Source organism: Aptenodytes forsteri, unplaced genomic scaffold (assembly GCF_000699145.1).
Source record: "Aptenodytes forsteri isolate BGI_AS27 unplaced genomic scaffold, ASM69914v1 Scaffold54, whole genome shotgun sequence".
Taxonomy (NCBI): Eukaryota; Metazoa; Chordata; class Aves; order Sphenisciformes; family Spheniscidae; genus Aptenodytes; species Aptenodytes forsteri.
The window spans coordinates 18,104,775-18,130,942 of record NW_008796044.1 but is presented as its reverse complement, the minus strand read 5'-3'; the positions used below and the strand labels follow the sequence as shown (position 1 = coordinate 18,130,942).

General features: G+C 45.4%; 2 protein-coding genes across 2 annotated transcripts in view; one reads left to right on the top strand and one right to left on the bottom strand.

Moving 5' to 3' along the window:
- Positions 1–1,395: 1,395 nt before the first annotated feature.
- On the top strand, positions 1,396–13,914 carry SHROOM1 (shroom family member 1). The gene is made up of 7 exons (XM_009285942.2): positions 1,396–2,706; positions 2,755–4,173; positions 5,395–5,465; positions 9,005–9,586; positions 9,973–10,123; positions 11,374–11,646; positions 13,399–13,914. Exons 1-7 carry the CDS (start codon positions 1,396–1,398, stop codon positions 13,651–13,653), a joined length of 4,062 nt encoding a protein of 1,353 aa, XP_009284217.1. The 3' UTR covers positions 13,654–13,914.
- An 11,543-nt stretch (positions 13,915–25,457) lies between these two features.
- Positions 25,458–26,168, bottom strand: part of SOWAHA (sosondowah ankyrin repeat domain family member A) — a 12,043-nt gene continuing 11,332 nt past the window's right edge. The window contains exon 3 of the mRNA XM_009286086.1: positions 25,458–26,165. Coding sequence (XP_009284361.1) covers positions 25,458–26,165 — 708 coding nt within the window. The remainder of the gene's footprint in view (positions 26,166–26,168) is intronic.

Genomic DNA, 26,168 nt, shown 5'->3' with positions numbered 1-26,168 from the left:
CTCGCTACAACCTCCTTTCAGGTAGTTGTAGAGAGCGATGAGGTCTCCCCTCAGCCTCCTTTTCTCCAGGCTAAACAACCCCAGTTCCCTCAGCCGCTCCTCATAAGATTGCATGCGTCGTGTATAACAATCAGAGAGTAAATGTCAAGTGCTGCTAATAAACACAGACTGTTCTAGACTCTACAAAAATTGTGTATTTGTTGTACATGAACTCTAAGCTGGTGCTTTTTCTAGTACATTTGCTATGTTTGCAGGGGAGTTCTCAGCATCAGTCATAAAAACATTTGGCTGTCTTTTAAAATCTGTGATTTGTTACTGACAGCAGAATCTCTCATCGAGATACTCTATCATCTCATCAAGCCACTTTCTGTAAGCCTCTGGGAAAGGTTTTCCAAGATGTGTATTTTTGAGCACAGATGGAAATGGCACGGAAGCTCACTTAAACGACAAACCATTTTCATCATGTTCATGAAATAAAGTATGATTTGGTTCTTGCTTCTCTGAGGAACAACGGAAGCCTTTAAGGAGGGGGGAGGAGGCTGATAAGACTGATTATAATCATGATTTCTTCCTATTTGATAATTCTTCTGGGTTAATCTGTGCACTGCTTGTTCAGTACAGTTGTCCATGGGGCACTGACGCGTCCAACTAACTGTCCATGTGTTCATATTTCTGTGTGAGATTTTCTGAAAGGAAACGCGGAGGCGCTGGTGGGGTTTGGGGCACACGTTGTGTAATGTCCTTGCAGTCACGTAGTTGCAAACCCCCATGCTGTTTAGGTCAGGGCTGCATCCATCTGAATGAGAGCTGGGCACCGATCCACGGTTGTGAGCAGTTTTGGAAGCACAACTCTAAGTCACTTTGAAACTTCAGCCAGCCAGGTGCATGTTGTATTTAAGCACCTCCAGGATTAGGCAGCATCTGAGCTGGGATTTTCAACCTCTCAGATTTATTTCTAGACAGATTCAGAAACTAGTTTTGATTCTGGCCCTTGATATTTTGCAATCATAATGAGAGGGCGTCTTCTAATTGTATGTATAGTCTCTTAGATTTAATGAAGATCTGGAGAACTCTTGTTATTAAAGACTTAGTTGCTCTGTCTGTGATAGAGGAAATGATCATTCCAAGATCCTGATAATTACTGAAGCCAGAAATTTACTTCTGGCTACTCTAAATGCTATTTTGAAGTTCTGACCTTGAGCATGTGGGCGATGCTCACTGCCTGATCTCCCCAACTGCAATCAGAATCCTCCCACTGAGCCTTTCTCACGTGTTTCTCTTTCTTTTTAGGATCCTCTAGATACTATTGGAATGTGACTACAGAGAAAAATGTGCTTTTCTAACAACTCAGTTGTGGACATTTAATCAGACTTTGATTTCTGGAAATGCTACAACATGGCTTCGTCTGGGAATGAGATAGAAAGATGGACTCACAGGCAAGGTGGCAGAATTGGGGAGCTGGTAGAGCCTGTGACCTCTCCTGGAAATGGTAATTGTCTTTCACCAGTGAAGTCGATCGGCAGCGTAGATCATCTCTTGCACCTCCCTGGAAGAGTAGACTCTGCTTACAGCTCTTTCTCAGGGGGATCAAATGTTCCAGAGTATCCCACCCCATCGTGCTATGGTGAAAACTGCTGTTTGCCTCCAGAGCAGGTACCATACATGGACTCAGAATATGTAAGAGGTATTTATAATCTCAGTGCAGCAAACTCTGACCTCAGATGCCTGCATCCATACAAGGTACCAGACCTGAGCATCCATAATAACTCCCACAGCTCCAGTCCCGCTGAACGCTGTGGAAGCACTCCTACCCGAGGGACTTTAAATCAGGGACCGCTGCCTCTGGCTGCACCTCCACCTTCTCCTCCCACACGACTCGATAGCTATAAAGTCGCTAGACACCTTGAAAACTCAAGAGGGAGACGCAACTCTGGAAGTCACAGTGAGTGTAGTGTGCAGCCAGCTCCTTGCGTGCAGGACAATCGCTTAGCAGATAGGGATGTACCATGGAGTCAACACAGGGATGAGATTACTGAGCAAGATATAGTGGCTGCTAGGAGAAAGACTCTGGAAAACAAGGGCCTTTCTTCTTCTGATTCTACAAACGAGGTATGTAGATCAAAAATTCAGGGGTTAAAGACGGAGGAAAATGGAGAGTGGAGCTCATCCCAACAACCTATGAAGAGAAGCAATCCACACATTTTCAGCAGACCTTCTTCGTTCATTTTTCAAGAATATTTGAGGACTGACTCTGTGGCTAACGTCCCTAAAATACTTTCTGCTTATACTTCAGTTCATGCTTATAAAATTCCTGAAGAGATGAACTCCAGGTCCTACCACCCGGTGCATACCAACCCTAGCACTGTTAATGATACACAAGAAGACAAACAGTATCCCTGCAGTGTGCGTAAGCCAACTTTCAGAGAAGCAGATCTGCAAAGCGCAGTGCCAGAACCCGGCCAACAGTGCCCGCTCCGTGCCGAGTTGCATTCAGACTTGGATCAAGATGTGTTTGAGGACAGTTGTGACTTAAAATATATGGAGAATGCTCTTCTAATTAAAAATGCGTCCAGGAAGCTGAACAGCTGTACAGACGAAAGTCAGTGCTATGACTCTGAAGGAAAAATTGGGAGTGACGTTAGGGAACCACTCCTGAGTCAGCAAGCCAAAATGCAGAGATCATCACTGTCCTGCAGCTACGATACTGTAGAAGCGGAGCACCCTCTCTGTGAGGAGTCGGATCAGGGAAATAAGCAATGCTATGATAATACTAACCAAATGTCTTTTTTCAGACCGGAGGAAGATTCCACATCTCAGTTTTTACATGAAGTCAAGAAAGAAAAACAGGCTAATAACAGCAGTCCTGACCCTAGCACGCATCTAAAAGAAGAGGAACCTCCTGTTCAGAAATTTCAACCTGAATTTCAAAAAGAGCTCTTAAAACAGCTTCAGGATGATCTTGCTGGTGAACAAGTAACCAGGCAGACGACTCCCATGCTTTACTATCTTTCTGGGGGGAAAACCACCAACATCCTGCACCACAACAAGCTTGCCCAATGTCAAGAGGACTCAAGGAGCTCACCAAAGGAATTTCCAGGAAGCAGCTACTCTGCCTCAGCACGGTGTCTAGAGATACAAAGGGAAAGCAATCAGCTTCAAAGGACCAACCACCACCATCAGTGCAGTGCTGATGATCTCCTGCTTGAGACTGAAGATCTCATTCTTGGGAGTCCTGCTTCATCCACGGATGAGAGTTTCAAGAACGACTATAGAGAGAAACTTAAAGTGGCTCAGAAAAAGGTTCTGAGAGAAACCTCCTTTAAAAGAAAAGACTTGCAGATGAGTTTGCCTGTTAGACTCAGACAGAAACCCTCTAAAAGGCCTTCAATCGAACACCTTAGGTCTTTCTCGTTATCCAGTGCAAGCGAGGATGCCAAACCTGTTCCTTGTTCCCCTTCTCATTTAGAATCCTTGGAAAGTTTCAATAGAGATGAAGAAATTAAGAGGCCACAAACAGGTCGAATAGGGGGAAGGAAAAGGGTAACAAAGGAGCAAAAGAAACTGTGTTACTCTGAACCTGAGAAACTCGATCAGCTGGCCGATAAGGAAGTACCATGGAGTCAAGTCAGGGATGAAATCACTGAGCAAGATATAGTGGCAGCTAGGAGAAAGACTCTGGAGAACAGAGGGAGGGCACTTTCCAGTTCAAGTATCTCCAGGACGGAGCTGAAACAAATCCAGCATACTGCACTTATTGAATACATGGAACGAAAGATTAATCAAAGGCCAGGTAGTTCACAACACCTCCTGCTGCATAAGCCGCCCCTGCAGAAGAGGCTGTCGCATCCCAAATGGCCTCCTGGCAAGGTTTCCAATCCAAACGGGAGCAGGAAGGTGCAAAACAATGAGGTTTTCTGCCAAGTTTTCTCCAAAGAAAAATCACCAGATGTTTCTCCTCCTTTGGCTTTTGTTCCCCCGCTGAGCGTGACCAGCAGGTGCGATCCCAGCTCTGATGCTGCTGGTACGGCGACCTTGAAGCACGACCCGTCTCCCAGCAAAGCAGACGGGAGCTGCACCGGCAAGTGTGCGTCAGCTGAAAGTCTCCCGCAGGCAGATGCTCCTGCATCTGGGAGAGCTCGTGAGAGATCAAAATCGACTCCTCCTTCCACACAGGTAAGAAAGATACTAAGATAGTAATTATTGTTTGAGTCCAACTTATGACTGTCTACCTGTTTTAGAGAACTGTGGGACTATTCATGTGAAAAACTGCTGAACATCATGAATGAGGAATTAAGACTTGATTTATTCAATTATTTTTTTTAGCACGCAATAGACAGATGATAGATGTGGAGGAGAAGCCACATTTGCTTAATCCATATGAAATGCTGTGTAGCTGTTTGAAAGCAAGATGCATGCTCTGGTTTGCAGTGTACAGGAGCAATAATTTGGGGGGATTTGGGGAGAAGTGCTACCAATTTTAACGCGTTAAGTATTTCTGATTAATGATAATTCATTATTCTCAAAAATATTTTGTAAGAAAGTATTGCAGACAAACAAGGTGTCCTTTAATGTGAAGAGTTACAAAAGAATTGCAAAAGGAAGGAAACTTCATACCAGCTGACTGAAACGCGTATTTGGTCTGGGCAGAGTCATTTGTTATCGTTCAGCAAGTGCAGAGGTAAAGGCAGGGAGGAGGAGGAGTGTCCGCTTCAAGGGACACGCTGCGCCAGCGCCGTGGGCTCTGCTCGAGGGCTGGACAACGCCAGGCATGTGAGGGTCCCTTCCAGAGCTACAGAGGGGCGTGCGCGGGGTCTGGCACTCAGAAGACGCGTTTGCAGAGAACGCGTGCTGTATGCAGGATGACGCTGTTTGTGTTTCAGCGGTCACTGTTGTTAACTACAGCAACTTCATTAGAGCGCTGTCCCAGAAAAGGTTGTTATAGAGGGATTTTTATAAATGACCAACCTTTTTGGGTCCTGAATCTGAAGGACAGTAGCTGTCAATATTGTTGTCAAGGAGAATAAAGAAGATAAAAGGTTCAGAAAGACAAATAATCTAATATACTACTAAAATTATCCAACTGAAAAGGCTGACAAACTTCCACCAATGCTGCCTACTTTCTGAATTGTTATGAGAGTCAATGAGAGTATGTATTTTGTTGCTAGCAGTTCTTTGGTTTTCTAGGAAAAAGAGATGGTTGCTACCTAAGAAGAGCATAATAGCAGTTTCATTAATAAAAGGAGGTAGGCAAACTCAAAAATAAAAACCTTGGTGAACCTACTCAGAGATCTGCTGTTGGCTTCTGTTTCCAGAGATAACAAAAATAGGAGTAAAATTAAGCAGCTGCCTAGTCTGAAAATGCCGGTTGTCCTAGTGTGCTGTTTTCATTTCCAGGACACTTACAGATGTGCCGGTGGTGCAGCGGCACCGTCTCGGCGTTGCGAGAGCTGTCTCGGCACCCCCAGGTAAGGCTGCGAAGGCTGTGCCTAGGTAGAGCCTACATCCAAGATGCGTGAGCTACAGTGGCAGCCGTGGTTGTCTGCTTCTGTCCTTGTGTCTTGAGATCCTTCGTTGCCCATGTGGGAATATTCATCCGCTACACTATTTGTTTCATTTTGGGGCAGTCTTTAAAATCACTTCTACTGTCTGGAGCAAAAGCGGAGAATTCAGAGTGTACCTGAGGCGCTCTCCCTGCGGCAGCCACTCTTCTTCAGATATCTGAGATCACAGCTCCCTCATCCGAGCTCCGGCGAAAACAGCACCTGCCACAGCTCGGATATGCCCAGTCCTGAAAAATTTGTGTAATCAGAGTGGTGTAATAGGGGCTTTTGGTCTGGTTTTTTTTTAAAAGGAAAAAAATATTGTGCCGTTTACACATAGCTAACTAGAAAGTTTGTGTGTTAGCTCTTGACATTTATTTGCTTGTTTGAGGAGCATCAGGGAAGAAAAAGATCTGAACTTTGTCTCAACAAGGCAGTGACGCTGACACTTGCGTAGTAATCGAATTTCCACTGTTTTCGGTCATTCAAAAAGATCCAAAGGGTTTCTGCAGGCTTGATTATCTTAGGAAAAAAATTGTATTTTTGGTAAGATTTTGAAGTTTTTCTTAGATTTCTTAAGAGGCTTAGCAGGTCAGCATGAATGTCACTGGAAGTTCTGGACAGAACAGTAACATCAGAAACATATCTGATCATAGCTCTCTAATACGTACTAAGTAATGAAAAGATGAGAACTCCAGATCTGGTTTCATTAGTAATTAATTTAGATGATCATCTTTGGGAGATAGCTGTAAGTACAGGTTTCATTCTGTTGTAGTTTTATCTCATTTTTTCTCTTTGTTTTCCTCCATGAGAAAGTGCTGTTGAGCCGTGGTAGAAAAGCCAGACTAGATTGGGCATGTTTGCAGTATTAATTACTCAAATAAAAGTTCCAGCTGGGACCAGCAGGAAGAGCAAGCTACGATCATTACCCACTCCGATAGTGTCCGTAGGTTAGTGGAAAAAAGCTTGAGAACTTTATTATGCATATTCTGCATTCATTCAATTCCACAATATAATTTTGAGGTAGTTTTCACTGATACTATCCATTTTCTGTGATAACTGCTGCAGATAGTTTGTTCAGCCTACAAGCTGGTCCTACCCCCTGCCATTGCAATAGGCCTGAGAATGAGTAAGAATAAGGCCCGGCAATGCTTGCGGTGATTTTCTCAGCTGTCTCTGTATCTCTTCTTTTCATCATCTGTCACTCCATAAACATTTGTCAATCCATGATCACAATATTGCATCGTCACCACGTTAATTTGGGTATCGCAGCGCAGCATCACGTTGCGATGCCGTGGTGTTTTGCAGGGGGTGTTTCTAGCACCTTTTTGATGGAAAGGCTTTCCAGCGTTAAGGGCATCACTACATCGCCAGGACCAGGTGGTTCAAGTCAAGGTCAAATGAGTTTTTTATTTTTAATTGCAGTGAAAAGGTGCACATAACAGATAAGGTATCTCTAAGTGACATTGTTAGTCGTTATCTAGTACGAACTATGATTAAATTTCCCTTTGCCAAGCTGACTTCATTTTTTTGATGAAAAGCTAAAGTTGACTGCGTTAAAGCTGCAAAGTAGAGCTGGAAGAAGGGAAACTATGAGAGAAGATGGAATTTCAGAAATAGCAAGACTTTCATTGCTGAGCCACAGCACATCTCAGTTTGGCCACGTGAAAACCTTTGTATCTCACCAGCGCCTGCTTGAGCTGGGCAAGCACAGCTCAGCTGCAAACCATCCGCACCCTCCACAGAGCCCCACATCTGCGTCAGGAAACCTGCCCAGACAAGCAACGGCTGGAGATAGCGTGGGGCTCGTGGGATTAAATATAATAGTCCAAGCATGTGGAAGCTTTCCTAGCACAACACAGTCTGCTGGTATTTTCTTAAATCTAGAAACTGTTCTGTGTGTGTATCTTCACCGGGGGTACTGCAGTCTCCACTGTTAGACATCTTCTTCACTCTCCACTGCCCCGGTCTCTTTCAGGAAGAGAAAATGCCTCCCTTCGTATCTCCACATATGGCTTAGGAAAGACTCACACCATCCATAGAGACAGGGTTAACTAGTACCTTTAAGGGAGGGAAGGACCGCTTGCTGCATTGCTTTTATATGTGACCTTAGAGGAAGAGCTAAATGAAGGTGGACAAAACCTGCAGTGAGCTCCCTGTGCCTGTTTTGAGGGAGAAAATTTTTGCTTTGTGCCTACAACTTTGAAGCTCCTATGTCAGGTTAACATAGTTAAATCAGGGTTTATAAATCTTCCTTCCATCTAATTCCTCTAGCTTTCCTCTCTGCTGTCCCCTCATAATCCTGTTACGTTATGAAAAATTTTGCTAGAGGAAAAAATAGGTTTGTTCATGCAGTCATGATTAATACAATAGTATTTATATATACAGATGCACCGACTTTTTTCACAAGCAGTTCCATGGATGTATACATGAACATTAGGGATTGCAGAAGATGGTCTCCGTGTACTCCAATCATCTTGTATTCTTGCAAATTCTGGTCCAAAGTGTATTTTTAAATTACGTATCTCTGCTTATTCTGTCATCCTGAATATAATTATTTATGCCCTGCAGACAGTAGCTTTTTCCATCAAAGTTTCTTCTGAAGTGTTGCATCAGAAAGCTCAAAGCACTGGGTCAGACGTGCGTTGGCCAACTCAAAAGTAGAAGTTTGATCTCAAAATGGTTAACTGAAAGGATTTAATAAAACTTTTACTCAAGTCTAATGGCCATTTCAAAACAGAAGCCTCAGATGAACAGTGTTTCCTCTGTTGGTATTCAGTTCGCCTAAAGAGAAGGAAGCACTAGATGTTTTCTCTGAGAAGGACTGAGAAGCGATGCACAGGAGACAGTGACGGCTAAACCGGTTCTCACTCTTGGGCTGGAACATTCTCGCAGTAGAATTAAGGTGTAAGGAACAAGATGGTAAAGGTTTGCCCTCTTGCAATACAGTCACTGTGTTACAAGAGAGCTGGTGGAGGAAAATGCAAAGTGCAAATCGTCCTCCTGTTGCTGCCGGGTGGTGCCCAGATGTGGCCTGAGGAAGTAAAGGTCTCGGCAAGCCCCGGTCCCCGCAAGTGTCTCGTCCTGTTGGCAGCTTGCTCGCCAAGGCGAGTGGGATGGCTGCGTGCTTTTCATCCGTTGCTCAGACAGCAGCAGTGTGACGTTTCGGGGCACTATTTACCACGGGTTTATTTCAGAAAACATGTATGTTGGCCATAATTAGAAAATGAGAAATTTAATGGGGATTCAAACAATGGGGAGTGGTGCAGCTAGACATTTTACATACTCCCTTCTTTTCCCAAGCAAAATTAATAGGTATTACGGAATCTGAATTTAAAAAACTTTACTAAAAAGAGAAAGCTGGAAAGATAATGATGATTACCTGTAGCTGCTTAAACAGTCTGCAAAAATATCTATTGTAGAGGAGGTGTCTGGAACAAAAGGAAGTGTCTTCTTTCTTACAGTTTCCGTGATCCTGAGAAAGATGGATGTAAGAATCATGAATATAAAGACAATGACATAATTGGACGTGCATGTTGTCAGGATACTAAGGAGCTGACTCCTGAAACCTCTGTTCCTATCCCAAGAAGCGGAAGCAAGGAAGATGCTCAGGTGGAGGAGGAATGCAGAACTCAATCTCTGAATGGCAGCGCTTTATTAAAGCGTCCAGAGCAGCAGCCTGCACCTTCTCCAGAGCAAGTAATGTACTGCCACACAGCGTTAGCTCGGCCTCACCAAGGAGACAAAAATACAGCCAAAGGTTTAATTGCAAAGGAAACATCCATGCACAATAGCCAAGATGATACTTTCCCCCAGAGAGAGACAAATCTGCCCAAAAGGAGACTGCAGTCTCCTGAAGACCAGCGATACGAAGAACTTGCTATGGAGATCATTGCCAAAGACAATTCTCTGGTTGATATTCTCATGCCTCATCCTGTTAGAAAAACTGCTCTAGACCTGATGGAGGGTCTTTTTCCTGTTAACATTTCCATGCTGGATAAATCACACAGAAAAAAGGGAGACGTACAGCATGCGCAGGAGAATGAGTAAGTAGACAAAACCAATTATCCAGTATTTTAAGCTATTTTAGCGAATGAATATCATGTATACATTAGTAGTAAGATGATGTGAGCATAATTTTTTTTTTTTCATTAGCAAAATATTTTAGCTTTCCGATTTACATATCAAGAAATATCTGAGGCTATGGGTATATGACAGAAGAAATGTGGTTCAGCGATACCTTATTAAAAGGGGCTGTGACAAACCTGGGCTGCAAATCTTTTGCTCTATATCTTTTAAAAACTTAGAAAAATTGCTGCTGTGAGAAAGGAGGAGAGTGATTCTGAAGTCAAGATGCATAAAAACACGAACACGATGTTTGTGAACAAAACTCTAAGTGTTTGCCACAGGTATTTATTTTCTGTTCCAATAGCAGGAAAAGTAGTAAAGATGCAACAGGAGAATGTCCTGTATCTGACCACAATGCCAAGCAAAGGAGCGAAGATCCTACCTCTGAGGGAAACCAAGTCCTGGATAGGAGCAGAGACAGCACAAACGACCTAGATGACATCACGTCTAAGAAAGTATGTAGATGACCATCAGAGGAACCGCTGTTTCTTCACCACGACAAAGAAGTTACTGTTAATGTCAGATACGTTACTGTGGATATTTTTATTCATGACTTTTATCCCAATGATAATGTTTCACAGATAACTTTGAATCCATTTTTGCCGGTAGGTGAAGTCCTGACAAATTGGCATATTGCTTGCAAATGGTGATGCTTAAATCCTGCCTGGTTTGGTTCAGATCTCCTCCCACATACGTCTCCTCTTCAGCAGGTTATCGGGGATGGGCTGTATCTGGAACAAGCACGCCGGGTTGGTTATACGTTTCCTTGCAAGGCCAGCTCCTGTGCAGCAGCTCACTCACAATTTAACACTCGAATCTGGTCTCAAAATCTGTAAAATTCATTACAACTGGCAGCCTAAATAAGAAATATTTTTTACTCTGAGAGAACTGGCAGCAGCGTCTGTACACTACAGTGCCCTCTTAATTTCCATATGTGCAGGGAATAGAGGTAGCTTGGACATAGCTGGACTACGAGAGAGACGGCAGCTTGGAAGGGCAATACGTAGCTTTGAAGAATTAGATAAATTTTTTTTTTCCCTGTAGAAACCTGGCCGTGCTCCATCCCAGGTAATGACAATCTGCCTTCCTCAAACTCCTCCTGCTGTGCGTGTGGTGATATTTTTCATTACTCAGTGTCTAACTGCTGCTCCTGTTCACGGTGGTGTTGGCTGATTTCCAAAACAGCCGATAGGGTTCTTCTCCCGCTCCGGTCTCGGGGCCTTTTTCCATATCAACATTTCTGTATCAAACAGCCTCCTCCGCTCGCTTCGCTACCCAGGCACTGTGGCTTGCTTGAATCACCCGTGGAACTGACTTCTTCTGTGTATATTATAAATGAAATTCCAGTCAGTTCTTGTAAAGCTTGGTAACAGAGCTGTGACTTCATGCTCATGTCTTAGAGCATAACCGTGTGTAATCACGTTGTAATCTTTATTGCAGTTCACTTCTGACTGATTGGAAGCTCTCTGAGCTAGGGATTATATCACCAGTTAAGGCGATTACCAGTAATTTGCTTTTCAGAGTTTGAGAATGAAGTACAACTTAGAAAACCTTTCTTTTTTTTCTTTTCCTTTCCTAGAGCTTAAAATTATTTTAAAAGTCCAAAATTTGGCAAAGACGATGTGAGGAAAATCCATTCTCTAGAAATGATATGGATTCTCTTTGGCAATAACAGCTTTCTATGATTTTTTTTTCCCCTTTGCAGCTGGAACTCATCTCCAGTCTCCGGTCAAAGCTGCAGACCCTGTGGGAGGAAAGGGAGCTCGTCCTCTCCGAAGCCAGGGAGTGCGCCGAGCGGGGCGAGGAGCTGGAGGCAATGGTGCAGGACGTCTGCAAGCCCAATGAGTTTGAGCGCTACATGATGTTCATTGGTGACCTGGAGAAAGTTGTGAGCCTCTTGCTCTGCTTGTCCAGCCGCCTTGCCCGAGTCCAAAACGCCATGAGGAGGATCGATGGCAATACAGATGCTGAGGAGAAGGTGAGTGACAAGCGAGCAAGATAATTTAACTTTTGTTCGCTTCTTTCCAGGTGGGGCTGTGCTCGCCTCATTTGTCTGACCGCTCTAAACAGGAGTTGTAAATCATACATGAATCCCAACCAGCCGTTGCCCAGGCAGTGTTTAGTACCACGCATCGGGCTGTGTCTCCACGGCCGAAGCAGAGCGGACCTCTGGTGTGGACCACAGGTCCAGTGCTGGAGAACAGAGGTGCAGAGTGAGCTCTGCAGCTGGGTGCTGGGGTGGCAGCAGCAGCAAAACCCTCAGGGGTCCGAACCAGAGGGGGTTGGCCTTTGAACCCTCAGGCTGCTCCCTGTGGAGTAGCTCCAAGCCTGTGCTTTTTGGGTTTTGTTTCCACCACCCCACCCCCCCCGGTAATTCCAGTGCGGTAATTACTGCCTTTTGAAATCGTGTTTCACTTAATGGGCTTGTCTTAATTATAGCGAGCAGGAAGAAGATGTGGTCGCAACTTGAGATAAAATTCCCTGTAGTTTAACTCAACTAGCCAATTTTGCTGGAAAATTAGGAATCGTCTCATGTCACCAGGAAATCTTTTCAAGTCTGAAATACACTTTTTTGCTAGAGAAGACAAGCCAAATTTATCCCAGGAATGATGCTTTCCTGCTGTCCTTACTGCTTTTAGACATGTTTTTATCAATACAATACCTGCTGTTATCTCTCATTTGGAAATCAGAAAAGCACAGAGTTAGGAAAACTGGGATTTCCTGGAGCTGTGCTGCTGCCGACCTGTGGCTCTAGAGGTTTATCGCAGTTCACATGCAGAACGGCACTAAAAGAGTCCTGCCCTGCAGTGTGATATGGAGAATCAGGATCTACCCGCTCCAAAATGTCAGTCGTGTTAACGTGAATAATTTTGAGCAGCATTACACACTGACTTTGGCTTTGTGGTTGGCAGGGGGGCTGCTGTTTCTTTACTGTTACGTTTATACTCTTCATAGTAAATGCACTAAAATAATTTATTCAAGAATTTGAATAACATGCTCAATAAAGACTTGGTTCTGTGCCAGCATTTTTACAACCATCTCCCAGTCGCTGCAATTGCCCCGAGGTTAGCAAGACCAGCAGTCTCAATCTTTGACTCCGTTTTTAGGGTGTCGATGGTGACCGTTGCTCTATGTTATATTTATGGACACGGTCGTGAAGCTGGACATTTTCCAGCAGTGCTATCCCTGTGAAAATCATTACAGCTGAAAGGGAATTAGCTAGAATGTGAAAGGTATTAAAATCCTGTAGAACAGGCAAGGCTTGAGTCTTGTGGGTTTGTTAAAAAGAAGCCTTTAATGAACAGTTACTGTCTGCATCAAAGTTCCTTTATCACAGGTACCTTTTAATAGAAGTCACACTATCTTTTTAATATGACAGTGGCACTCTGGCCACACACAACTCACAAAATACAAAGATATGTGCCTTAAAGAGCTTCTAATTGAATGAAGATGGATACAGGATACTTACAATTACCGGAATGTTAAGTATATTGATTTTTTTCCTGAGGGCAGCATGGAAGAAGTGAGCCTTGATGGGGTTTACTGGGTGTCTTTACCTTACAAGCCACAAGAATGAGTAATTCAATTGAGAAAAAAACTCATGTGGAACACAAAGCCCACAAGAGGAAGTAATTAAACTAAATCGACTGTGGCTTCCAAATGAAGATCTACAGTCTGCCAGAAATGATGAGTTTTCATAGTGTGCTGCTTTGTTTTTCCATCCTATTAGCAATCGCTGAACGAACGGCACAAGCTCTTGTCTAGACAGCGGGAAGATGCAAAAGATCTGAAAGAGAATCTAGATCGTAGGGAAAGAGTGGTCTCCGGTATCCTTGCCAAATACCTGACTGACCAGCAGCTCCAGGACTACCGACGCTTTGTTCAAGTCAAGACCTTCTTGCTGATTGAACAGAAGGACCTCGAAGAGCAGATTAAATTTTTCGAAGAACAAATAGAAAATCTTGAGAAAAGCATCCCCCTCTAATCCCCGCCAGCAGGCCATCCGTCTGTACACATCGTGACTTGTGACGCTTCCCTGGAAATCCCCACGTGCTCGGTTTGGTGAACTCCTGCAATCCCGTTAGCGCCACAGTATTGACAAGTGCTTAGATGCTCTGGGGATGCTCTAGGCACGCACTGGACGTGCCTTCCCCTTTGGACAGGCCAACTGACAGCATCTTACAGTATGTAGCAGACCACATTTTGGAAATGACTGATAGGATGTGTTGCTCCTATTAACTTGGCATGTATTTCCCCTTCTTGTTGTCTGTCCATCTGTTTCCAGATTGACATAATCTCAATAAAAGAACGATACAAATATTTTCCTCTTGTCGGTGGGTTGAGTGTTTGAAATGAAAAATGATGTGGGTGTTCAAATTTGAATTGGAGATTGCACAAAGCCGTAGGAAATGTCATGGACCATTTCGGTGAAACTCCTGCACTCGTTTCGACTGTTTATATGTATGACATAGCAAAAATACACTGTGATGGAAGAGAATAATTATTTCCTTTCTTGGCAGTTGCCACCCATGAGTCTTTCCTGGCTCTCTGTAATCCCGGTAGGCTGTTCAGTAGTGGGTCTTACAAGGGCAGAAAAAAGGGTGGTCTGCGTTGGCATAGACTAGCAAAAAAGGCAGTCGGTGATGAAGACTTAAATGAACACTTTTGGGAATGATAAACTCTGAGCTTATTCCTGCACAGTCGTTTGCAAAGTCCTTGCTATGCTTTCAAAGTGTTTATTTTTCAAGCAGCGTCTCCAGGGGGTTGGTTTTAGGTAGTTTTCAATTGTCAGCATGTGCAAGAAGTGCTGAACATGGGGGGGAAGCTCTGCTGCAGTGAGGTAGGTGGGACGAGTGGAGGAAATCATTCAGTTTCAATGAGGCTTTATACAAATCCCTCAGCAAAAATCTTTTAAACTAACGTTGCGTGTTGAGTCAAACCAGTGACGTTGCTGTAGTTAAAATTCGAGTGTTTTGTTTGTTCGTTTTTAAGTATTCGGTGAGAGGAATATACCTGGACTATGCATGAGGCGGCTACTAATACAATGCAGGTTTCTTCCACAGGCAAAATAGATGTTCATTGTTCCATGATGACAGGTTATATGAGGAGATGTTTTACTAGTGGTGTGCGTCCTGACGACGGTAAGTATCATCACCACTGAGAGAAACTGTCCTGTTCCTGAGGCATCTTCTCCTTTGGGATTGCAGGAACTTTCAATAACACAACCACCCAGAGTGGGGAATCGACGTGGGTTTAAATTGATGGTTTGGGTTCGTTTTACCTCAGATCGCATTCTTCATCTGAGTTGACGCACGGGGCAACATGAATGAACTGATCAAGAAATGACAGCATACGAAAAGGAGACCGCTGTACGCATTCTGCCTGAGCGATGTTTAAGGACAACTTGCCAACACTCCTGCCTGCTGAAAGAGGGCACGGCGTGCTGTACTGTACGCATTCTGCCTGAGCGGATGTTTAAGGACAACTTGCCAACACTCCTACCTGCTGAAAGAGGGCACCGGAGAGGGTATGGCATGCTGCACTTGCCCATGAGCAAACTGAGAAGTGTCCTGGGAGTTACACGACAGTGCAATGAAGCACAAATAGCTTGCCAGGCTCCGAGGTTGTCAGCTGCTCTGTATTTGTCTTCAGAATAAACGAGTGTATCACCAGGTGCTGTCCAGAATCCAGCAAAGCAGCATGGTTCTGTTCTAGGTTTGCATATTTACACAGAAGTTACTCATATCTATAGCCCTGCTCACATTTCAAGAGAAACAACATAGTGCCCTGAGTAAGGCTGTGAAGACTTGGCATCAGAATTCAGTTCTGTGATGGGTACCAAGTATCAGTAAATATATTTGAAATAAAGTGTGCAAGTGGGTGGTATATAGCAAAGAGTAGTTTTGTGAATATTAACATTTTGTTCCCGTGATCTGAACAAAATAGACGGTGCTTAGTGCTGAAAACAGTTTCACTGGGCACAGGTAACTCCAGGAGTGCAGTGACCAAGCTGCCGCGTGTACTGTGGTTATTGCCATTAGCGTGGGGAAAAATGGCCAGACACTGTAGATCCTGTGAGTAGATCTGCTCAGTGGTTCTCAGAAGGCCAGAAGTATCAGGCTTTTAATAGCTAAATCTGAAAGCTGCCTTTTGAAAATGGTCTTTAAAATAACAGACGTGATGCTAACGGAATCAACGGAGAATTTAAAAAACATGAGCTATGTTAAATGAGCTGTTTGCATTATTTGAGAAGCCTGACTTGAAGGTGCACTCTATTATTATTATTCCTAGCTGAGGAGAATCCACCTGGTTGGAAATAAACGTTTGATAATTGAAGCTAATGCTTACCTTTAAGGGAAAGAATGGGTCTGCCCTGTTTAGTTTCTCTTATCTTTTTGGTCTTTGCGTCATGGGGAGGATGGTTGCTGCTCCTACCACACTGGCATTCACAGGTATGCTTCAAAGAGCAACAATTAGAAATAACTTTTCGTCTATTTTCCAAAAAGTCACATATCCGTGCCCCTTGTTACTTTGTTAGAACTGTGAATTTCAGGCAAAGTGAAAAATGGATACAGCGATGACATCGAAACCTCTTTGCTGGCAAGCAGAACCCCCCTTCCCAAAGCACGAGCAGGTTTGGATTGTCAGGTGGGTCTCGGTTTTGATATCGATCATATGTTATCGATTTATTACCAGGGGCCAAGCCCAAGGTAATGGTTGTAGTTCACACTGGACCCAAGTCACGTGCAGCATTCCTGGCACACCGACATACTAAGATGTGGGCTTTTAAAATCAGTCTGATGTGCAAATGCAAATAATGATTTAACCTGATCCCATCTTAAGAGCTTCACAGAGGGTCCTTTTTTAATAGCTAGGAGCAGCCCTGTGTCCCTCTGAGACTGGTGAAAGCCTCTTTGGTTACTCAAAATCGCAGCCATTACCTGCAGGAGAAAGGGATGCTCCCTGTTCTTAGCGACGGGCTTGCATCTCCTTCTGGCAGCGTGGAGTGGCACTGAGGTGGCACGTGCTGGCCAAGAGCTCCCTCTCTAGAGGGCCATGCTCCTTCTTTCTCAGCTGCTGGGAGAAAGGACCGCATCAGGCAGGTGGTGTCCACATCCTTGTCTTGATCTTCTTGTCTTCACATCAGTTTAAATTATTCGCTTAAAATTCTTTCTCTGAAGTGGAGCTTGCAAACTGAGCTTGTTTGTGGGGCTTGCAGGACGCTGTCCCAGTGAGTGAGACCTTGAATCATCCTGCAGCTCAGCCAGTTTTACATACAGTAAACGTCCCTCTCTGCTCCGCTCAGCTGTAGTCTTTAGAAGTACAGACTGAAGTCAAGAAATGGTTTAAGTTACCTGCTTTTGAATCCTATATGGGGAAAAAAGAGGGGTTGCCTTTTTTCTTAAGGTTTAGTATTTAAAGCACTAATTATGTCCCCATGCCAATAACCATCACTTACGTGGCAGCTTTTCCCCAACTTCAAGTCATGCAGTTTAGCTGATACCCCCTTAACTTTATTCTGGGGAATAACATGAGAAGACTTCATATTCCAGCCTAAGCTGCCTGAAGAGCTCTATAAACAGACACATTTCCTACAGCCTTCCCAGGCTCTCCCTTCTCCAGCCGTGGTGGCCCCTTCCACGGGTTCCTGCAGCAACAGTGAGAACAAAACCCCAAGTACCTGCAGGCATCTGCCATCGCTGCAGCGCGGAGGCAGCCGACCCGGGCCTCGGCCGGCACCGCTGCTGAGTTCACGCAACTCCCCCTGTTTCTTCTGCCTTCCTTTCCTCCCTCCTGGAGCGCAGAAGCCACGATGGCCAGGAATGCAGAGCACCTTCTTTTTACAACACTGTGATCCCACACTGCTCCAGACAGATTTTTCTGACCCTATACGGGCAGGAGACAAATTTAACACCTGAGCTGTAAATAGCAGTAACCGGTGGTGGTCTTTGGGAAGCAGATCTTGCAAATGTGAGGATTATGGAAACGAAACCCTGCGCGGTGCTTGTACGTTATTGCTATTAATACCACTCCTCACTAACCTTCCGTTTGTGACTTCTCCAGCAATGATGCTGAGTTGCCTCTGCCCAGCCTGCGTTATACCAGGGAAGCCTTAATGCTCTGCTGCTCTTGCCAGCTGCTGCCCAGAGCCCTGGAAAGCTCTTGGCTTCCAGGGGCTTCGGGGCCTTGGCAATTCACCAGTGCTGAGACCTGCTGAGCTGCTTCTTATGCAAACAAAGTCAGGTGTGTTGTGACTTCTCCAGCAATGATGCTGAGTTGCCTCTGCCCAGCCTGCGTTATACCAGGGAAGCCTTAATGCTCTGCTGCTCTTGCCAGCTGCTGCCCAGAGCCCTGGAAAGCTCTTGGCTTCCAGGGGCTTCGGGGCCTTGGCAATTCACCAGTGCTGAGACCTGCTGAGCTGCTGCTTATGCAAACAAAGTCAGGTGTGTGTGTTAGGGGAATGTAAGGAATGACGGAGCTCCCTGACCCCTTGGGGAGAGCAGGCAGGAAACCCCAGCTGCTGCCCAGCCGCAGGCAGCGGAACGCTTGGGAGTCTCCTGTTGCAGCCTGCAAGCCTAATACTTCCTTAACATCCCAGGTAGAAGGTAACGTGACCCCACCACCATCAGAGGAGTGCTATCGGTGAGCTGTCTGTATGACTTAATTACAGCTACATCCAGGAGAATGCAAAACAGTAGTGCCAGGGAGAAGGAAGAAGGTGAAATAGGCAAAATGGAAGAGCCTGGGTCTCCCCCGTGGGGTGCTGGCTGGGGGGAGGCTGGGGGCATTCCAGGAACGATCTCTCTAACTCATTTGGCCATCCACGCACAAGCGGTGTGGGGGAAGAAACTGCAGTAGTTTATGTTCTGCTAAGCAAAAGCAGGTGGGCCTGATTTCAGGATAAAAAGATACCTTTTATTGCCTAGAGCCAGAGAGATGAGCAAGCGTTACAGGTGTGGGGTAGAGCAAGTGGTCAGTGGAAGCAGACAGTGCATCGTGCCCATCTGACAGTGTCTTGGCAGCAATTGCAGGGATTTTAGACGTAGCGGCTCATTTAGAGTTTGATTTAACACCCACTGCAATGCGTGGGAGTCGCTGCTGGATCGGGAGCTGCTGTTCCAGCCTCTCAGGCACTAAATTGAAGGATTTTAATTTATTTTTTTTAAACCCCAGCCTCATTTTCTTCACTGGGGCGTTATGCTGTGGGACTTTGCATGTGGAGCTAATTAAGGAATGGAGGGGTGAAGTGGTTAATATAAATGTACTCTGCAAAAGATCTATTTGGTGCTTGTGAGAGCTGCGTTTAATGAGTAGAAGGATGTTCTCTCTGCTTTGGGAATTCATGGCAACCATCTGAATAAAATTTTAAAAATAAACTCAGAGCAGCATTGCAAAGCTAATCTTCTACGCCTGAAGGGAGCCCACGTATACATTAAAGAATAATCAGGCTGTAGGAATCGTGCAACTTCTGGGCTTCACCAAATGCACTCAGGAAGCAGCACATGAATTTCACTGCTGAACAAGGAGAGGCATCAAAGGTTATCAGAGAGACTCTAAAATGTCACGTGAGCCTTGAAGCTGAGTCATCCACGGAGAGAAAATATGGGCTGAACTGATAGTCTCGATTTAGAGAATAAGAGACACTTCTAAAAATGTGTATGAACAGCCAGAGGTCTTTCTAATGGCCTTCAGCCCGTGATGTAAGGAGAAGAACATCCCAAACTACCTCAAGAAGGAACCGCTGTGTCAGCAGTGAGCCCGCAGTGCCTGCTGCGCTTCTCAGCTGGGGTCTCTTGCCTCATCTGGAGGGTCTCAAGGTGGTGGGGATGGAGGTGGAGGAAGGAAACAGGATGAAAGGAATTCCTCCTGGGAAATAGTGGTTTGGCTTTGGCTGGAAACTTGTGCTCTCAGATGAAGAAAGAGTAACGCTCTACCTGGGGCAAAGACAGAGCGAAGTCCTACCCAGGCAGGGAAAGCTGAACACTGCCAGCATAATTTTTGTGGTGTACATCCCTAGTTTTTTCTTCACAGAAAGGGAAAAAGACATCATAAAGTTGTGCTAATATTAACAGTACGGATCTATTTTGCCTGGGCTCAGAGGCAGGTTATTGTTTCAATTTAAGATCAGGGCTTTTTTCACCACAGTAATAATAAAAAAACCCAAAACCCTGAATGTATTGAGCTGAAAGGATTCAGATTCGCAGCGCTGTGCGACGGCCGAGCAAACCCCGCGTGGACGGAGGCAGCGCAGCTTTGCCTGCGGACGGTGGCTGTAGCGAGGCTGGAGCTTGCCCGGCCGTGGTGGTGGTGGTGGTGGTGGTCCACGCAGTGCCTTGATGTGCCGGTCCCGCTGAGGATTGTGACACAGAACCAGCACGTTTTCAGCACACTGTTGCAACATCGTGGGCAGGGTTTGAGCGCGGTATTATCACCACCACAGACCCTTGAAATCTGTGCTTTGTTTCAAGCCTGATAAAGCACAGACACGCGAACTCTTGGCAGTGGCTGCCTCAAGTCAGCCAGCAAAAGGAAGGATGCTGCGGCGGCCAATTCAAACAGGATGAAGAGACTATGCAAGATGATGGGTGCGTGGCGAGACACGAGGTGGGGGCTCGGGAGGTGAGCGGCTGGGTGCAGCTCTGGCTGCGCGTCCTGTGTGTTTTCAGAGAAGTTGCCAAGGCTCGGGCTGGCTTAGGGGGTGTTACTGGCAGAGCTGCTGCGGTAAATCCTGTCCCAGCCCCTGTGCTGGGTAGATACACTCAGATTGGCCAGAAAATCTTATTTGCTGGTATGTTTTATTCCACTTGAGGAATGGTGCAAGTTCTACACAGAGAAACAGCCTTTCCCTTGTATAATCTGCGTTTCTACCAGGAGCATTTGTTGATACATATTTACCCAAAAATGCTTTGCGATGCAATTGGCTGATACATATTTACCCAAAAATGCTTTGCGACGCAATTGGCTTTTTTCTTTTTGTTTTTTTATTGTTAATGTCCTTTTCAGGGGCAGCGAGTAGGACCAGACTGCTTCCGATGGGGGCTGCGCTGCGTGCTTCTACAGCAGGCCTGTATTCGAAATCTTTGCAGGTGTCACGGTGTTGATCAGTGGAATGAGTTTGGTGAGAGCAGTTTATCTATCTCTAAATGCTTTTTTTGAACTAGTCTAGGTTATCTGGCAAAGCCACTCTCTTACTGCAGGCAGCTGCAGACACATTAGAAAGTGTCTCCTGATGGGACTTTTCCAGCAATTCACTCCAAAAGGGACAGTAGGTGACTAGCCACCATCGTTCAACGACCAGCAGTTGGTGATGGTTCGGCTCAGGGTTGCGCACGCAGTATAAGGGCTGTGCTTAATGACTTGCTTTGTCTTACAAATTAGTGAAATAAACTTTGGAACTGGAATAGAAAATGAATGTTCCTCATTACGATGCAGAGCTTTTGATCTGTGTCGTCCTGCTCTGTCCCTGTTCTCCCCCTGAAACAAACAAACGCCATGCTGTTCGTGCCCATGCTACGTGCTGGCCAAGTCCCTGTTAACAACCTCTTAATTTGAGGGGTCCCACATTAGTACAAATCACTGGGAAGAGCAAAAACTGCCACGTTGCCATTTTACTCAGATTAACATGAGAATCAGGAAGCAAATGCGTCCAAGGAATGTAGATCCTGGTGGAAATGCGCAGAGCGGGAGGAGAAGCAATGGGGAATTAGGGGACTGTCTCGAACGGCCTCCTCTACCTTCAGCTGGTGGTCGCAACTGCTGTTGGGTCTGTTGGAGTTATTCAGCGACTCTTCCGCTGAACCTTGGTTTTGTGACGAAGCCGAAATCTCATAAAGACCCCTTTGCAGTGCGGGAGCGGCGTTTCCTGGGGCTTTTGTAGAACAGGCGTTTCTCTGCGGCACTCACAAGGGAATGGAGGCGGCCAAAAATCTATTTGAGCCTGACCGTGACTGCACTGCCTCATGCTGCTCGAACAGCCGCATCCCAGGAGGACAAAGTCTGTCCCTTTGTATAGAAACGCGGCTTGAAGCTTGTTTGCAAACCTCTTCAGTGCAGGTTTTTGAGCTGATATTCCTCAGAACAAAACGTGCTGAGGAATGGACGAACCGAGTTATCTTTAGAAAGGCGGACTGAGCCAGGGTCAAACATTAGCTTTGCTGATCTCTGATGCTGCTAAACTAAAATCCGAGCCAGTTTTATTTGCGTAGGTGCTCCACTGAACGCACAGCCTTCACAGGCTGTGGATGATGCTGCTTGTGCTGCCTACAGATCTAAAAAAATTATCTTGATTTTGATTTGGAATATCAGTACTGTGTGCTTCAAAGAAGTGACCAAGGTGATTATCTCCGTTTTACAGCAGGAAAACTGAGACGGGGCAAGCGGGCAGACTCGTAACCAAGGCAAAATACAGCCCCGAGCTCCCTGATCCCGCTCCTGTGCCTTATCCACACCCTCCATCTCCAGCCTTCTGCAGCTGCCAGCCTTCCCCCACCACGTAAGCGATCTCCACAGGGCAGGAGCGGAGCCCAGAGGGGATGGAGTTTTTTGTTTTTATCCTCTCCTGCCATCAGCTTTGACGGCGCGGAAGGCAGCTCTCAGCTGGGCCAGAGGTTCAAAAGGCTGTTTGCCCAGCCCGTGGCGCGTGTGCTGCCGCAGAGCCCCTGCCTCGGGCCAGCGCACTGACGGGAGCTGCAGTCCTCTTCTCGGCTCTGTCGCTTGTGAAAGCGTCCTGGCTAAACTTCACAGCTCTCACTCATTCACGTGAAAATCCTACCGCAGTCAGCCAGATCTGGGCTTGACACAGTGAAATTAAGGAGAATCAATCAAGCTGAGGGATTCATAAAACAGTCCTAGCCTTAGTTTCTGCCAAGAAAACACTCCCATGATTGTCCTGCAGCGTCCCTTCCAGAGTGTAAATGGCAACATAGGAAACCAAGACCCAGAAAGGCCGACGGACTGGTTTTACTTCAAACTAAAGGCAATATATATCCTTGTAAGATTACAGCAGTACATTCTCAATACCTCTCAGTATTTGAATATATATCCTTGTAAGATTACAGCAGTGCATTCTCAATACCTCTCAGTATTTGCACCTGAAGTCGTACAGCACTGGCTATGCTAATCACAGCCTGCCTAAATACTATCTTTTCCTTAATCTGCTCAACAAGGAGGAGGAATGAGCTGAGTCACCGCACAAACTTTTGTTGGCAGAGCCTGGCCCACCCCACCCACAGCACCCGACCTTGCGAGCTCCCCACCTTGGTGTTGCAACCTTCCTACCAAGCCTCCGAGCACCTCCCTGGGGAATGCTGTAAGGGCGAGAGCTCTCTTGTTCTTGCTGGGTACTTTTCTACCGCACTAGCTCATTGCTGTGATGCCTCCGAGGAAGGAGTACTGCAGAATTTCCTTGATGATACATGTTGCAATGAAGTCTTATCTCAGCCGTGACTTCTTGCTTTTCCTTTGGCACAACAATACAGGAGCAACAAAACCTTCTCCCTACCTTCCTTATGGTGAAGTCATAACCACGCTTTACAGGTTGGTAGGTTGTTGGTTTTTTTTTTTTTAAACAGAAGACACTCCATCCCTGAACCTTGCCTCTGACTCAAGTAGGTTTTACTCAGAATTAGGACTAAAAAATCAGCTATGTGATTTGAACAAGTATCAAGCATATATCCATAACTAAAGAACAAACTTCCCAATAAGATGGAGTCAAACTGGAGAGTGTTTCCAATTCACACAGAAACGGAACGCTTTTACCAGGCAGCGTCAGTCCTGCCAGTGCCTCAGATGCAACACGAACGCACACGCATGCTTCTGTGGTTTCAGGAAATACAGAAAAAAAAAAGTGTTTAATGTTGGTAAACTTGGAAAGGCTTTTTAAAACAGAGCGACAGACTTTTTTTTTTTCCTGGAACTCTGCGAGCTGACACAGTGCAGCACGAATCAAGGTTTTAAATGACACAATGTCAATGGTCACACCAACAGCTATGGAGCAAATAGGTTTTTATTTTTTTTTAAACCCTACTCCAGATATAGAAGTCATGAGGTGCTTGATCATTAACGTTTGCTTAACAACTTAATTAGTTCAATACGGAAGCAGACTGGTGCAGAATAATCCAGTCACTTCCGAGAGCAGGTGGATCAGAGACCCCTCTGCAATCGCCCATTACGCTCACAACAAATGTCACCAACTCCAGGGACTTCAGGGAGAATGTTTTAAAGTAAAAGAGGGCAGTGCCTCCACCTGCAGCATTCCTTGCGTTTGGGAGAAGCCAGTTACAGCCAATTAGAAGTACTAGGCTTAATTCAAGGCTGAAAAAAAAACATTCCTGAAGTCACTGACTTGGAAAGAAAGGCAAAGCATGCAAACAAGTGGTTTTGTTTTACAGAAACTGAAACACCTGACGGGGCTGAAAAGCAGAGCAAGCGCAGCATTGCCATCACCTTCGTCACCTCTGAATTATACAGGTTTTTTAGTTATGTTTTTAGAGAAAATGTGATGGTTTAGCAGACTGGCCCCAGGAGTCGGACAGTTTCTGTTCTTAGCTCCACCTCTTCACATTAACTTTAACCAAACAGTAATTAAAAAAATAATAATCATCTCACTGCGAGTGTATTACTTAACCTGCAGTTAGCATGCTTTTTGGAGCTATGTGTAGTTCTATATATAGAACAATTATGTTTATAATATAAAAGAAGAAGAGTTAGTTTTAGGTCAATGATTCATGCTGTCAAGATAAACATTGCTTTAAGAGGTCATGCAGACATTCTATCATGAAACACCCAACATAACGCCCAATTTTTATATTTATTTATTGTAAATAGGTCAAAATCAAAGGCCAAGTTTTAAATAAAGAGAATTGGATATAGGAGCCTAGCTTTGTTTCCAGTTGGCTACTCAGAAACTCTGCAGGATCTGATTCACAGTTTTTCAGTTCTGTTTTTCACTATCAAATATCAACAAGGTTTTTATTCAGATTAAGTGACTGAACTATAGTCAAGTTTAAATGTTCACAGTATCATCAAGACGTGGTTAGTACCACCTGGTTAAGAAGCCTTTCAGGAAGAGAAACAAAATTTAAAATGTTAACCTAGCTTTCAAACTGAGGTAGACAGTCACGGTGACTTGAGTGCTGAGGGTTGGGATATTTTTACTTTTTTAAGCCTGTTCATCTAATAAAATGCTTTAGGCAACAATTGAGATTGTTATGTTAGTATTTCTGATAGCGAGAAACTTTATTTTGAAAAAGTAGACCTTTTTTTTTTAAATAGAAATATTCCTCTTCTGTTACCAAAATAATCAGAAACATCATAGAAAACTATGCATCTTTCCTCTAATAATTTAAGCCTGCTATATAACAAGCCATGTTAAAGTAGCCAGCTACCAGCTTGCTGTTCACAGTGTAGAATATGCAATTCTTTACCTTACTTTTGCTCTCCAGCCGAGGAACACAGATCAAGAAGGCTGTACCTTAAGCATTTTAACCTGTCTACACACACAGAGGCTGTTTTAGTTTTTCAACCATTAAGTATAAAGTTTGCGATCTCCACCGATACATCAGCAAGATGGTACATACAGTGTTCATGACGCTCCCTGGGCAGCTCCCTTTCCACAGGCATCTGTGAGGTGGGTTTCATCCAGCGGCCTTTGGAGCCAGACCCTATCACCGATTTAGTTAAACATCCAGAAAGACAGACACGCAGAGAAGAAATCCAAGCTGCTTCTGCGAGAGAAAATCGAGACGCCAGTCACGTTATTAAACAGTTTTGACCCCGAAAAGGCAGAGGCTAGTGGCCAAAGAACAGCTCAGAAACAGGTCTGCGTTTCACGACAACCTCCTCTTCCTCCTCCTCCGCTACCTCGGAGAGGGAGGAATACGAAGGGAAGCCCCCTCTGGTCTTTGGCTTCCTCCTCGGGCCCGTAGTGGCAGCCAGGAGCTTGTTTAAGGACGAGGGCTTCCTTAAACCCTTGGTGAGATCGTAGAAAGCCATGTCATCGGATATGACCCCGAGGAAAGTGCTAGTGGAGCTCAAGATTGAAGCTGCAAGCTTTGTGGTCTTCTTGATGGGCACGGAGGGCTCCACGTTGTGGGGAAGGCTGGGGTCCCCCAGCAAGCGCCTGACTGCAGAGGAGGCCCCTTCCTTTAAGTACTGGTGCGGCTTCTTCCCGCTGTAGTCCCTCAGGTCGGTCTTGGCGTGGTAACCGTAGACGAGCATGGTGATGATCTTCTCCTGGCCGTGTATGGCGGCCAGGTGGAGCGCCGTGTAGCCGCCGTGTGACCTGGCGTCCACGTTGATGCGGGCCCCCCCCTTCTCAGCTGCTCTGATGATATTTGTCACCATGTCGCAGTTGCCGCTCTTGGCGGCCCAGTGCAGGGCGGTGAAGCCCGAGATGAAGTCTCTCCGGGCCGCCAAGCTGGCGTCGCCCAGCAGCAGCCCGTGGAGCTGCTGGGTCCACTGCCCACCGGCCGCCATCACCAGCCACTGGTGCTCGGCCTC

Bases quoted from the DNA above. Each gene is read 5' to 3' on its own strand.
- SHROOM1 (XM_009285942.2), top strand. From the start codon at position 1,396: ATGGCTTCGTCTGGGAATGAGATAGAAAGATGGACTCACAGGCAAGGT. The intron at 5,466-9,004 runs GTAAGGCTGCGA...TCTTTCTTACAG, and splicing joins AGCTGTCTCGGCACCCCCAG to TTTCCGTGATCCTGAGAAAG. The intron at 10,124-11,373 runs GTATGTAGATGA...TCCCCTTTGCAG, and splicing joins ATGACATCACGTCTAAGAAA to CTGGAACTCATCTCCAGTCT.